General features: G+C 43.2%; 2 protein-coding genes across 3 annotated transcripts in view; one reads left to right on the forward strand and one right to left on the reverse strand.

Moving 5' to 3' along the window:
- The window catches only part of LOC123508786, a 55,639-nt gene extending 54,805 nt beyond the window's left edge, over positions 1-834 (reverse strand). Inside the window, exon 1 of the mRNA XM_045262701.1 lies at positions 722-834. Within this exon, the coding sequence (XP_045118636.1) occupies positions 722-737 (16 nt within the window). The 5' untranslated portion in view covers positions 738-834. The remainder of the gene's footprint in view (positions 1-721) is intronic.
- Positions 835-10,347: 9,513 nt separating this feature from the next.
- LOC123508636 (ectonucleotide pyrophosphatase/phosphodiesterase family member 3-like) overlaps positions 10,348-15,136 on the forward strand; it is a 30,869-nt gene continuing 26,080 nt past the window's right edge. For both annotated transcript variants that reach the window (XR_006675979.1, XM_045262470.1), the window contains exon 1: positions 10,348-10,994. Coding sequence is in view for 1 of the 2 variants with exons in the window: in XM_045262470.1 (XP_045118405.1) it covers positions 10,923-10,994 (72 nt within the window). In the remaining variant the exon portion in view is untranslated. The remainder of the gene's footprint in view (positions 10,995-15,136) is intronic.

Genomic DNA, 15,136 nt, shown 5'->3' on the forward strand with positions numbered 1-15,136 from the left:
AGTTCGCCTAGTTTGTCTCCTTCCATGCCTTCTTCAGCAGTGCATTATGATCTAGTTCCCTTCAGTAAGCTCATTTCATCACCTTCGTCAGTAGGAGGAGAATAGAACGAATGAATTAACAAGGCTATTACTTCCTTATACTGCTTGTCTTATTAGCGCCTCTTCCACGCCTTCTTCAGGAGTGCAGTGTCATCTTTAATCCCATTGGAAGCTTATATTGTCATCATCTTCGTCAGTAGCAGGAAAATAGCCAAAAGAAAGGATTCAACAAAGCCATTACCTCACTCTACCGGTGGTCTTGCCAGCCCTCCCCACGAATTACCACCATCCCCTTGGTCAGTAGCAAACAATCCAAATTTATACCAGTTTTTCGAGTCATCACTATCCTGTAGTACTTGTTTCGCCAGTACTTCCTTCACCGCCTTCTACAAGAGAGCAGTAACATTTTATCCACCAGTTACTCCACCTTCACCTTCGTCAGTAGCGGAAATAAAGCAAAAAATGCAAACTATACGCCAATTTCTCGAGTTATTACTGTACTGTAGCACTTGTCTAGCCAGTACCTCCTTCACCGCCTTTTACAGGAGAGGAGTGACATTTTATCCACCAATTACCCCATTCACCTTCGTCAGTAGCGGAAATGAAGCAAAGAATCGAAACCACTTTACCAACTTGTCTAGTACCGCCTGCCGCGCCCTCTAGAGCACCAGCACTGCCTCACCTCCGTCAGTAGCCATGGTGGGGAGGTCGGGAAAGGCAAGGACGCCGCGGAATACCCTCGTCGCCGTCCGTCAGCTCTCACTGCTCACCACAAACTGTCTGACATTCCTCTACCACTCTGCTGCTGCCGCTCCAGTTTGTGGGGCCCTACCTACCTGCCTGCCCCCCGTTCCATCCCCCTACTCTTTTCCCTCCACCTCCACCGCCGCCGCCGCTGCCGCCTCCTCCTCCTCCTCCTCCTCCTCCTCCTCCTCCTCCTCCTCCTCCTCCTCCTCCTCCTCCTTGGTTTTCTTCTTCATCATCTTTTTTTCTGTTCACGTCTTCATGGACTTCTGTTTTTATTTATTTATTTGTTTATTTTGTTTTCTTCATGGTCTTGTCTTCCATGATCTCTTCCTCCTTCTCTTCCTCCTCCTCCTCCTCCTCCTCCTCTTTCCCATTTTCTTTTTTTTGTCTTCGTTCTTGTTCTTCCGCTTGTGATTTTGTTGTTGTTGTTGTTGTTGTTGTTGTTGTTGTTGTTGTTGTTGGTGGTGGTGGTGGTGGTGGTGGTGGTGGTGAAGCTGTTGTTGCTCTTGTTATTGTTGTTGTTGTTGTTGTTGTTGGTGGTGGTGGTGGTGGTGTTGTTGGTGTTGTTGCTCTTGTTGTTGTTGTTGTTGGTAGTGGTGGTGGTGGTGTTGGTGGTGATGGTGGTGATGGTGGTGTTGATGCTGTTGTTGCTGTTGTTGTTGTTGGTGGTGGTGGTGGTGATGGTGGTGATGCTGGTGGTGGTGGTGGTGGTGGTGGTGGTAGGAGTAGTAGTGGCGGTGGTGGTGGTAGTAGTAGTAGTAGTAGTGGTAGTGGTGCTGGTGGTGATGCTGGTGGTGATGGTAGTAGTAGTAGTAGTAGTAGTAGTAATAGTAGTGGTGGTGGTGGTGGTGGTGGTGTTGATGCTGTTGCTGCTGTCGTTGTTTTTTTTTCTTAATATTCTAACCACCAGGTGCCTCTCCACTGTGTGGCGGCATCAGCGGTGGTAATTAGCAAAGTATAATAGGAATTGCAGTACCAAACTTCCTTCTTCTCATTTTCTTCCTCGAAATTAACAAGAGAAAGTGATGCTAATACAATGAATACGAGAGAGTTCGAAATTAATGAGAGAGAGAGAGAGAGAGAGAGAGAGAGAGAGAGAGAGAGAGAGAGAGTAATATAAGTTAAAGGAATAATTGATTGATTGATGAGAAATTAATTGTAAAGCATTTTATTGTAAAGTAGAAACAATGAGAGAGAGAGAGAGAGAGAGAGAGAGAGAGAGAGAGAGAGAGAGAGAGAGAGAGAGAGAGAGAGAGAGAGAGAGAGAGAGAGAGAGAGAGAGAGAGAGAGAGAGAGAGAGAGAGAGAGAGTTGACTGTTATATAAAAAAAGATAATAGATAGATAGATAGATTAAATGAATAAGGCAACGAACAAATGAATAATTAATAGAATGAAAAAGTAAATGATTAACTTCAATATTCCAGAGATGAAAATAAAACTCTTAACTCACTCATTACTGCAGAAAATTACCTTAAAATCCATAAAATCACCTATTGTTACTCAGAATGAAAGTGGTTTGGGTTCTTATAATGAAGAGCAATGTGTTTATAATCTTATCTGGAGTAAATAATTATAAAGTGGTATCCATATCAAATTATACTGTGGTTTTGAAAGTGTTAACCTCTTGAGTACCATGACGCGTTTCCATATTCATTCTGCTTACTATTTGGTGATTTGATACAGCTTCAGAAACTTGTGTGGGGGGATTGAAATAGTGAAGTCTGTGGCTATTATTCTTCTGACCTCCATAGACCCTTCCTAATGTCAATAAAATGGTCTAATCGTACGCAATTCTCAAGGTAAAAATGCTTTCCAGTACTGAAGAGATTAAAATAGTGAAGATTGAGGCTATTAATTATCTGACCTCCATAGACCCTTCCTAATGTTAATAAAATGGTATAATTGTACACAAATCTCAAGGTAAAAATCCGTTCCAGTACTGAAGGGGTTAATGACTGTCCGGCTTCGGCATCTAAGAAGGAAATACAAACTTAATAATTTTACAAAGACCGATTATTTCTTTGTGCTTATTGCTATTATTTCTGACATTAATATTTTCCGTCTGCCCTTAACCAGTAATCGTCGCCCTTAAGTAAGATAAGAGGGAATATGTACAGTATTTAATAACTATAAAAAAGATCGAATATTTGTGTTCATTATCATTATTTCTGACATTAGTATTCTTCTTCGTCAGCCTTCTGTAGTACCTTTCTTGTGCTTGTGCCTCTCTATTGCTTCTCTGCCTCCTCACTCAGTTCAGGTTGTGTGTGTGTGTGTGTGTGTGTGTGTGTGTGTGTTCCTTCGTTAAAACCACTTTTGCTGCTGTTTGATTTTTCTTTTGTACATTTATTTTGTCTATCTCTTTTATGTTTCTTTTTACGTTACTTTACTTTTCCTCCCAGCTTTCCACCACCACCACCACCACTCGTGCCACACTTTGCGGTGAATCCTGCCCAGGACTTGTAGCTTGTACGTAGTCTTTACCCCTGAGTGTTTCCTGAGAACGACAACAAAGGGACAGGAAACAGAGTAACTCCTTTGCTAACTTCCAACTTGACCATTTGAGAGGGAAGTTTCCAATACCTTTATTTTTCTTATTTTTTTTTATTTATTGATTGATTTACTTTATTTTATTAGTTTTATTACTTTATTTATTTATTGCTTGCTCTCTCGGATCTGCAAGAGACTGGTAACTAACTTGGCCGTTTTCTTTTCCATTTTATGTTGCCCTTGGTCAATTTCTCACTCTTATATAAAAAGGACTAGAACTTAAGTTACGGATGCACTAGGAAACTCATCATAATTATCAACTTAGTGCCAGTAAAGAGACCAGAATTTAATTTACAGAAGGGCCACGATAACTTAACTTACCCTCTGAACTTAACCCCTGGCCTCATGAATTAGTCCCACAGTAAGACCCTCAGAACTAGACCCAAGGAAACTTAACTGCCTCAGCCCCTGGTTTCATAACTTAGCCCAGGAATAAGAGATCACAAGTTAGCTTACAGAAGACCGAGAGGAACTTATGAACACTTACACAAACTTAACTTAGCTTCTGAATTAAGCCCAAGGTCTCACAACTCAGCCCCCACAAACCAAACAACCAGTACTGGATTTACAGAAAACCCAAGGAAAACTTTACTAGCTCTTATACTTAACCCCGTAAACTTAGTCCCTCTCCTTATACCTCAGCCCCTGGTCTTGTAACTCAGCCCCTCAAACCAACCAGAACTTAATTTACAGAAGACCCAAGGAAAACTCCACTTAGCCCTTAACTTTAGACCCATAAACTTGATCCTTCCTCTTGTACCTCAGCCCCTGGTCTCGCAAGTCAGCCCCATAAACTAAACCAGAACTTAATTTACAGAAGACTCAAGTAAAACTTCACTTAGCCCTTAACTGTAGCCCCATAAACTTGATCCCTCCTCTTGTACCTCATTTCCTTGTTTCGTAACTTCGTCCCATCGTAAGAAACCAGAATGTAACTCACAGAAGCCCTATGGAACACTGAATAGACCTTGAGTTACCCCTGAGCGTAGCCTCTTAGCATGTCCCTGGTCCCGTCAGTAGCTTTAGTCCGTCAACTGTAAAATGGCTCCTGAATTTTTTTTTTTTATACCATGTGGGCTTTTCACGGGAATTTATGGGCTAAAGGGGATATTTTTTGGGGTACCTCTTATCTCAAAGCCCACCCGCTAGGAAACCGTTGCCCCGAGTGAGGAAGCCCAACCTACACTCGGACCGTGGACAGGATTCGAACCCGTGCGCTTGGAGACCCCTCGGACCCCAAAGCACGCATGGTTCCACTGTAACTTATTGATAACGTCATTGATTTGATGTGAATAATACTTGTTTTCTGTTGATCAACGTACTTATTACAAGGACAGCTCACGGTTTTCCTCAAAGATCTGACAGCCACGCATTCTCTGGGACACCATTCAAACCCAGACCCAGGAGCCACTTTAGAGATAGACTATAGAATGACCCCAAGCCAGTCACACCGTCCCGAGAGTCGCCGCGCACCTGCCCAGACACCGCCACACCTGTCGGACCGCTGTACCCTTTACCCTCATACCTGCCGCCGCCCGACCGCCCGCCCGCCCGCCCGCCGCCACCGCCCGGACTATGGATATCCACGCCCATGCCACGCCCGCTGCTCTTATTTTCCGACACCCACATTCTACTTTTGCCGTCCGGTCCTCCTCCTCCTCCTCCTCCTCCTCCTCCTCCTCCTGGTGCACAAAAAGAAGACACTAGCGCTCACCTCGCCGTGCATCGTCACTAGTTTCATAAGAGAGAGGGAGAGAGAGAGAAAGAGAGAGAGAGAGAGAGAGAGAGAGAGAGAGAGAGAGAATCCGGAAAGTCGTACAACCGGCCTCTGATACTTTTTTTAGGGTAGTGGTGATGGTGGTCGTTGTGTGCGTATATGAGAGAGAGAGAGAGAGAGAGAGAGAGAGAGAGAGAGAGAGAGAGAGAGAGAGAGAGAGAGAGAGAGATTACAGGTTTTCTTCATTTTCTGAAACGTCCTCTGCACCGTCCGCAGCACCAGTAGAGTTAGTAGTAGTAGTAGTAGTAGTAGTAGTAGTAGTAGTAGTAGTAGTAGAAGTAGTAGTAGTAATAGTACTAGAAATAGTAGTAGTAAGTAGTAGTAGTAGTAGTAGTAGTAGTAGTAGTAGTAGTAGTAGTAGTAGTAGTAGCAGCAGCAGCAGCAGCAGCAGAAACAGTAGAAGTAGTACCTGTAGTTGTTATTGCAGTAGTAGCGATGTGGTGGATAGTAATAGAAATAATTACGTGTAGTAAATGGAGGCTGTAGTAGTAGTAGTAGTAGTAGTAGTAGTAGTAGTAGTAGTAGTAAAAATAATTACGTGTAGTAAATGGAGTCTGTAGCAGTAGTAGAAGTAGTAGTAGTAGTAAGTAGTAGCAGTAGTAGTAGTAGTAGTCATAATGATTGTAATTGTGTTGTTATTGTTGTTAGTGGTGGTGGCAATAATAGTGACGCTGCTAGTGGTGGCGGCGGTGCTAGAGATGGTGATGGTGGTGGTGGTAGTGGTGGCAGTACTGTGGTGGCCGCTGAGAGTTGGTCGTCACTTTAAGCAGCCAGGATTGGGTGATGGATGACTCCTGCCTACATAACTTGGTGCTTAGCGGGAAGACTGTGCTAATGTGGTGTGCTGACAGGTGTGGTGCTCTTGACGCCAGTGGTAGTAGTAGTAGTAGTAGTGGTGGTGGTGGTGGTGGTGGTGGTGGTGGTGGTGATGGTGGTAGTAGTAGTGGTAGTAGTGGTAGTAGTGGTAATAGTGATGGTGGTAGTATTGGTAGCAGTAGTAGTAGTGGTGGTAGTGGTAGTAGTAGTAGTGTAGCAGTAGTATTAGTGGTGGTGATTGTAGTAGTAGTAGTAGTAGTAGTGGTGGTGGTGGTGATGGTAGTAGGAGTAGTAGTAGTAGTAGCAGCAGTAGTAGTAGTAGTAGTAGTAGTAGTAGTAGTAGTAGTAGTAGTAGTAGTAGTAGTAGTAGTAGTAGTAGTAGTAGTAGTAGCTGGTGGTGTTATGCTTATCTATTATTATTGTTCACATTGCTTTTGTTATTCCTGTTTTGCTTTTGTTGCTTTTGTTCTTGATTTTCTTGTTCTTGTCCTTAATATTACTGTTATTGTTATCATTGTTATCAACACTCGTGTAATTGTTATTGTTGTTAGTTTTGTTGTTTGTTGTTTTTCTTGCTGCTAGTATTAGTGTTGCTGTTGCTGTTGTTGTCGTTGTTGTTGTTATTGTTGCTGTTGCTGTTGCTGTTGCTGCTCTTGTTGCTACTACTGCTGCTGCTGATGATGATGATGATGGTAATAGATCAATAATGAAAGTGAACAGACCTCTCAAGAGTGTTTTTTTTTTTTTTTTTTTAAGTTTCCAGTAATACAGAAGAAAGGAGAAGGAGAGAAAGAACACACACACACACACACACACACACACACACACACACACACACACACACACACACACACACACACACACACACACACACACACACACACCTTTAGGAGCCCAACTAATTACCTGTGTGAGAGAACAAAAAACCCAGTTCCACAGTCTAACCTTCTCGTAACCTCTCCAACCAAAACGCTTCCATTATTAGCAAGACCTTGAACAAAGATAAGGGAATTTCGTTAGTTAGGTGGAAAACGAAGAGGAGTGAGTGTGGATCTGGCCAAGAGCTTCTCAAAATACAGACTGAGAACTTTGGTGGTGGTGGTGGTGGTGGTGTTGTTGGAGGCAAACGAAGGGTAAAGGAAAGAAGTCTGCGGCAAGGGAGGAGGAGGAGGAGGAGGAGGAGGAGGAGGAGGAGGAGGAGGAGGAGGAGGAGAAGGAGGAGGAGAATTGGAGTTAACTATGACTATTAACAACGTCCTGCTGTATATGTGTGTGTGTGTGTGTGTGTGTGTGTGTGTGTGTGTGTGTGTGTGTGTGTGTGTGTGTGTGACCGCTGTGGTGGACCTTACTCTAATTTACTTTCTTTAACATTCTTCCTTGACTTTTTTTTTTTATCCTCTCGTGTTGTTTATTCCTTTACTTTACTTATTCGTAGTTCATGTATAACTCTTTCATTATTTCCTTCTACTTTTTATTCATTTCCTTTTTACTTACTCTTTACTTGACTAACTCCTTACTTTTATTATTCACTTTTCTTGCTATTACTATTCATTCCTCTCTTTCTTAGTCGCAGTGTGAGTTTTTATTTATTATTTCTCTTTCGTTGTCCTTGTCCATTCTCCGTGACGTATGAGAGAGAGAGAGAGAGAGAGAGAGAGAGAGAGAGAGAGAGAGAGAGAGAGAGAGAGAGAAAAGTATATAAACACCCGAATCACAACCTTATTCCTTTATTTCTCTTTAGATCACAAATTTTAGTACCATCTGAGTCGTGTGTGTGTGTGTGTGTGTGTGTGTGTGTGTGTGTGTGTGTGTGTGTGTGTGTTTTTACCTCAACTATGTTTGGCGTAACCATGAAAGGGAAAAAAGGAAAATAGAAACACCCAAATCTTCGTCGTCTTTCCCTTTATTTCCCTACAGATCGTCAGTTTCAGAACCGTTTGAATGATTTATGCGAGTTTTTTCCTGTGTGTTTGGCGTAAGGTGTCATGAAAGAGGAAAAAGGGAAATAGATTCGAAGCACCCTAATCCTCGTCTTATTTCCCTGATTTCCCTAAAGATCGTCAATTATAGTACCGTTTGAATCGTATGTGTGTGTTTCCTCAAGGTGTTTAGGGCGCCTCGTGTTGGGTTATGAGGGAGAGGCGTGACTGGATCGGTGTGCAAAGACTCATGAAGTACTGTGCCTTAATGCTTCACGTCTCTCTCTCTCTCTCTCTCTCTCTCTCTCTCTCTCTCTCTCTCTCTCTCTCTCTCTCTGTCAGTGGTGTTGCAAGAAGTCAAGGTTTTGTTTCTTCTTAAATTGTTTTCTTTGTCTCTTTGGTGTTTTAGTTCTTGTTTTTACTTCTTTTCTTTTTCTTTTATTTATTTGTGTTATTTTTTCCTATTTTTCTTATTTATGTGTTCTTTTGGTTTTTATCTTTTTTTTTTACATTTTTCTCGATAACTATTATTTTCTATCCGAGTTTTTCTTTGTTATGGTTTCCCAGAATTTAGTTTCATCCCCCTCTCTCTCTCTCTCTCTCTCTTTTGTATTTCTCTCTTTCGCCGCGTCATGCCTATTTCCTTCATCATTTCTTCTTTAAAGTCTTCCATGTTTTCTTTCTTTTCTCTTTTCCTTATTCCCTCATTTTTTCTTTACATTCTTCTTATTACTCTATATTTAACCCCAACTTTCGTACAATTTATTATATATTTTCGTTCCTTCTCTTCTGGTTGCGTTACGTTTTATCTACAGCCAGGATTCCCTTTTGCTTCACCTCATCCTTTTTGTCTTCGTCCACCAAGGGAAGTGTGAAATCGTGTCCAGCCTGAACGAAAGATTGGGAAGGTCACTCGTTTGCTGACTTGAGATCGTGTTACTTTTCTCGTTTTCTCTTCATTTTTTTTTTCCTCCAGCTCCTCCTCCTCCTCCTCCTCCTTCTCCTTCTCCTTCTCCTTCTTTTTCTTTTTTTTTCTTCTTCTCCTTCCTACTACATGACCCTGAGTTTCCTTTCTTATCAAAGTTGAAGTCACTCTAACCTGAAACCTTGAAATATTGAAACCCTGAAATATTTAAACCTTGAAACAGCAAAACCCTTAAAAAATAATGAAATCTTGAGGCCCTGAAGCCCTGAAATTTTAAACTATTGTAACCTTGAAATCTTGAAATCACTGAATCTTTGAAAACCCTGAAATTTTGAAACCTTTGAAATTCTGGGTCTTGAAATATAGACGCAAGTAAAATGAGTTAATAAAATGAGAAAGTTTGGTATGAAGGTGCATTTCCCCTCCTCCTCCTCCTCCTCCTTCTCCTCCAAGGTGTGGCTCCCAAGGCTTTCGACACCTAGTTCTTGCAAGCGCTTATTGATGATGATAAAGGGGAAAAAAAAAAACAAGTAGAGTATCTTTGGGGTTAGCGGGTATTGCCTCGTGCTGGTGTGTGTGTGTGTGTGTGTGTGTGTTTCACTGTTTGATCTGCTGCAGTCTCTGACGAGACAGCCAGACGTTACCCTACGGAACGAGCTCAGAGCTCATTATTTCCGATCTTCGGATAGGCCTGAGACCAGGCACACACCACACACCGGGACAACAAGGTCACAACTCCTCGATTTACATCCCGTACCTACTCACTGCTAGGTGAACAGCACCTACACGTGAAAGGAGACACACCTAAATATCTCCACCCGGCCGAGGAATCGAACCCCGGTCCTCTGACTTGTGAAGCCAGCGCTCTAACCACTGAGCTATCGGGTGTGTGTGTGTGTGTGTGTGTGTGATGTTTAGGACAGGTACGAATATGTGGTGAGTCACTAGATGTGTTGTTATTGTTGTTTTGTCACAACTACTACTATTACTACTACTACTATTATTACTACTACTACTACTACTACTACTACTACTACTACTACTTCTTGTACTACTACTATCATCATTATCATAACTATCAAGATCGCCATTTCCTGAGTTTACTTTGATGTCACACTTCTATTTCCATTTCCGCATATTCTTCCACCTAACCTCCCACACCAGCATTTCACCACCGACAACATGCATTTCCTGCCTCCTACCTGCGCAGTACTGCCGTGTCCTGGGAGGGGCGGCGGACAGGTGGCTGGGGACAAGGGAGGGGAAATTTTGTCGCAATGAATAACTCATCTCCTTTTATAGTAGTATCCCCATGAGTTTCCTAGTTTTCTCCCGGCGTCCTGATAGAAAACGTGCGCTCAGTCACCTGCTCTCGTGCAAGTAGTTCCTGTAGGTATGAATTCGTGTTATGTAACGTGATTTATGGATGTCTGTGATGGGGAAACGTGAGTCAGAACACAGAACACGGTGCTTGAGGCGTCACACAACTTTGGACAAACAAACACACATCGCTACTCACTCGCCGGGGGCTGTGGCTAATAAAATACACAACTGAGCGAAAGTTTATGAAAAAAAAACACCCACTACAATGACAATACAAGGCAACCAGCGCATAATTATAGACGTAGGGACTCAGAATACATCACTTTCAGCAGTGTCGGTGCGGGCGTGGCGGCTGCAGCAGGGGTGGACGCAGGAACGAGTGGCGGTGGGCTGAAATATGGGACGTAGTGACAGAGTAACCCCCTCCCGAGCGCCCACGAGGTGAAGTGACGTTGCTGCCTTCCAGATACTCCCCACCGCAGCAACACCACAGCAGCTGCCACCTCCCTGCTCCACTAACACGCATGTAGCACCGCGTCCACACCGCTCAACATAGCGCAAAATATCCCGTGAATGTGATGCGTGAGGTGGGGCTGTGCGGGGAGTGACCGGAGCGTGTACAGATTATGGCAGCAAAAATCCCATCGCTGGACTCCCTCTCACCGCTAGAGTCAGGCTGCGTCTCAGTCAGTCTTACGCGGGAGATTGTAGTATGCTCTGAGCCAGCTTGCGTGTGTCGTGAACTGCGATAAACACCCTCCTACACCTCGCCATGACGTTTACTGAGCAGTCCGGTACATGAGATCGGGCGCCGCGTAACTAGAGATGGCGAACAGCATGATGGAGGAGCTGGAGATCAAGGAGCCCACACCCAGCCTTGCTCCCAGCCAGTACGAGGTAATACTACTACTACCACTCCCGTTGAAGGGCCGTCGCTGCCTCCATGGGTGGCCGTCGTTCACTGGCGGGGACGGGGGAGTGTTGTGGGGTGACGTGTGGTGAATGGTGATGTCATTTGCGTGTGTTTTTGTAGATGGTTACCTGTGCGTCACGGTGCGGCAGGTGTGTGCAGTGAGCGGATGTGCAAGGCGAAACTAAGTGCAAAAAAAAGAGACACTTGACGGAACCGAAGAGAAAGAGGAGAGAGAGAGAGAGAGAGGAGAGAGAAATCAAGAAGAATGTAAATAGGAAAACAAAAGGCAGTGACACGCACGAATTTAAAGCAGAGAACAAGAATTACACATGTACGTTTATTCGTGTACGTGCGTTTCTCTGCGTACACACATGCAGTGAGACGCACCACGCGAAGTATGTGCGTTTACCTGTGCGTGAGTGTACGTGTGAGCGCGGTGCACCTTAGGGCGTCCTGTGACTGGAGGAAGTGGCGCCGTAAGTAACAGTGTAATGTGTACATGTTGCTGGCGACCCCGATACTGCGAAAAGGTGACGGAGGCGAAGGAGGAGCAGAAGGCGCCACAGAAGCGAGGACCAGTGAGGTTTCTGGTGGAGGTGCTGAAGTGGCGGGCTTCTTAGGGCGTGAGAAGTGGTGAAGGGCATATGGTCGTGGTATATACGTGGCGAAGGGGAAAAAAATAGCCTTGGAAAAATGTGAGAGAGAGAGTAACTGGTTGTATTTTCTATGACATTTATCTTTTTTGATTCAAGGAAAGTTTTCGTTTGGGAATAACTTAAAGAACATTGACCAGAAGCTGTTAAGGTGACGAAATATCCGGTTTGCCCTTCCCACTACTACTACTACTACTACCACCACCACTACTACTACTACTACTACTACTACTACTACTACTACTACTATACAACACTTCCATTCATTCTTTCAAAGACTCTATTGCTGCGTAACGTTTGAAATTCATGAGGTTTTAATGATTTACCTGCTTGCTTCCCTACTTCTCTTGTTAAGCCTACCAGTGCACAGCCTATGACCATGAAACACAGGCTTGTAGAATTCCCCCCCCCCTCTCTCTCTCTCTCTCTCTCTCTCTCTGATTCTTTTCTTCTTGTTCTCGTTTTCTTTTTTTCTTTTTTTTCATTCGTCTCTTCTCTCCCATCATTCGTCCTTCTCTTCCTTCCTCCCTATTCATGCATCCCTCTCCCTCTCCCTCTCTCATTTGACAAGTTAGCCCATTCTTCGGCCATCTCCCTCCCCTCCCTCCTCCCATTTCCTCTCTCTCTCTCTCTCTCTCTCTCTCTCTCTCTCTCTCTCTCTCTCTCTCTCGTTTCCTTCTCACTCACTCACACACTCGTTTACTCAACCACTCTCTCACTCTATCACTCGCTCTCATTCATACTCCAATCCACACCATAAAGCTCTCTCTCTCTCTCTCTCTCTCTCTCTCTCTCTCTCTCTCTCTCTCTCTCTCTCTCTCTCACCGTACTGTCAACCCCGCTCTTTCTCTTTCTCTCCCCTCCCGCACTTTTCCCCTCCCCATTCCTCCCCTCCCGTTCCTTGATGCCACCGCTAACTCCACCCCTTCCTCTCTCTCTCCCCCGTCCTCCCCTCACCCCTCCAGCCTCTCCCTGACCTGGTAACATTTATAGAACAAGCTGGGAGTGAGGAGTGATGGGGTGAGGGGTGAGAGGGTGAGGGTGATGGGGTGACGCTGGCCTGAGACGATTCTTGCTTTGATTCTTAATGATATGTGTTAGTTTTCTTCGTTTTCGTTGTTCTTTGCTCGTTTTCTGTGAGTTAGGTTAGGTTAGGTTAGGTTAGGTTGGTTCATGGTTAGGTTAGGCTAGGTTGGTTCATGGGATATTATTTTTTTATCCTTCACGTTTGAAGGTTTGTGGAAGGATTTTTTTTTTTTCTATTTATTCATTCTGTTTTATTTGTTTATTTATTTATTTATTGCAAAGTGTCGCTGTTCATTGTTTTTTTTGTGTGTGTGTTGTAATGTGCTTGACTTCTTCCTAACCAACACGCGTTTCCATATTCATTCTGCTTACTATTTGGTGATTTTACATAGCTTCAGAAACTCATGTGGAGGATTGGAATAGTGAAGACTGTGGCCATTAATCTTCTGACCTCCATAGATCCTAATATCAATAAAGTGGTCTAATGGTACACAAATCTCAAGGTAAAAATGTGTCGCAGTACTGAAGAGGGTAAAATGTTCACTTGTGGTGTTAGTGACTTGATTAACTGAGTGACGGATTGGCTGGCTGACTGACTGACTGACTGACTGACTGACTCTCTCTCTCTCTCTCTCTCTCTCTCTCTCTCTCTCTCTCTCTCTCTCTCTCTCTCTCTCTCTTCCATTTTCTTTCTTTCATCTATTCTTCATTTATTTCTCTTACTTTCTTTCTTAGTGATTGACTTTCTTTACTTCTTTCTTTTCTTTCCCCTTTTTCGTTCTATCATTAATTTTAGTTTTTTCCTTCTTTCTTTCTTATTTGACATATTTGCTAACTCCTTCACTCGATTGCTTACTTACTCACTCACTTGTCTATTTGAGTTTAATGTAGTTTAATAGTCTGGAGATAAAGGAATGGATAAATGCAATCTTTTAAGTAAGAAAGTGCTAATCATCACAATTCAGGGACTAGGAGTGTGTGAATTAGTGTCATTAGTCCCACCACATGTGATTACTGGATGAATGGATGAATAGGCAAACAGATGAACGAATAAGTACATGTATACACTATCAAGGTAGGTCACATGCAAGGCTGACAGTCACTCGCTTTCAAGGTAAAGGTAAAGACACACACACACACACACACACACACACACACACACACACACACACACACACACACACACACACACACACACACACACACTACTACTACTACTACTATATCATCACCACTACCACTACTACAATTACTGCTTCTACTACTACTACTACTACTACTACTACTACTGAGATGAAGACAGCCACTGTAGATCTTGTCGGCGCCTCACACACGCTCTGTCTTGAAGTGTCCGGCTGATAACTGTGGAGAGAACACAAATTTTTAGAATGCCACTATGCCTCGAGGTCGCTGGTCTTTGAGTGTGTGTGTGTTAATGTTTTTATTTTGTTTTTCGTGCCTGTGTATTTTTATTTTGTTTTTGCTGTTGTTGTTGTTACTTGCACGATAGTGGTGGTGGTGGTGGTATAGTTTTGTTACTACTACTACAACAACTACTACTACTACTACTACTACTACTACTACTACTACTACTACTATTCATCTTCCATCACTTTATGAAGAAGAATGATAAAGAAAAAAACGAAGATAGAAGAAAAAGAGCTGGTTTCGTTTCGTAAATAAATGAGAGAGAGAGAGAGAGAGAGAGAGAGAGAGAGAGAGAGAGAGAGAGAGAGAGAGAGAGAGGTGGTGGTGGTGGTGGTGGTGTTAGTTTTCCTACCCAAGGATACACATGAAAGAAAACGTGAGATAAACGAAGGATGTTGTGTTTTTCCGGTATCCCAGGTGTGTGTGTGTGTGTGTGTGTGTGTGTGTGTGTGTGTGTGTGTGTGTGTGTGTGTGTTATTGTTAGGTATGAGGAATGTGGTAATGATATGCGTGTGACAATAGCGAGGACGGTGTTGTGCTGATAAGGGAAGTATGGAGTGGTGAGGTGATGATGGTGATGATTGTGATACTCGTGGTGACTGGGAGCAATACTGGTGGTGGTAGATATTGTGCTCCTAACCCCTTTTGTACTGGAACGCATTTTTACCTTGAGATTTGTGTACCATTAGACCATTTTATTGACATTAGGAAGGGTCTGTGGAGGTCAAAAGATTAATGGCCGCAGTGTTCACTATTTCTATCCCTACATGAGTTTCTGAAGCTGTATAAAATCACTAAATAGTAACCAGAATGAATATGAAAACACGTCATGGTACAGAAGGGGTTAAAATGATGTTAACAGTAATATTAGTAGTGTTGGTAGAGAACTGGTGGTGGTGGTAGTACTGGTGGTGATAGAAAGATTAATAGTAGTAGTGTTAGTAGAGGTACTGATGGTGATAGTAATAGTGGTGATAACAAAAGTACCATAACAGACTTTAAAATTGTCATAATGATGG

Source organism: Portunus trituberculatus, chromosome 25 (genome assembly GCF_017591435.1).
Source record: "Portunus trituberculatus isolate SZX2019 chromosome 25, ASM1759143v1, whole genome shotgun sequence".
Classification (NCBI taxonomy): Eukaryota; Metazoa; Arthropoda; class Malacostraca; order Decapoda; family Portunidae; genus Portunus; species Portunus trituberculatus.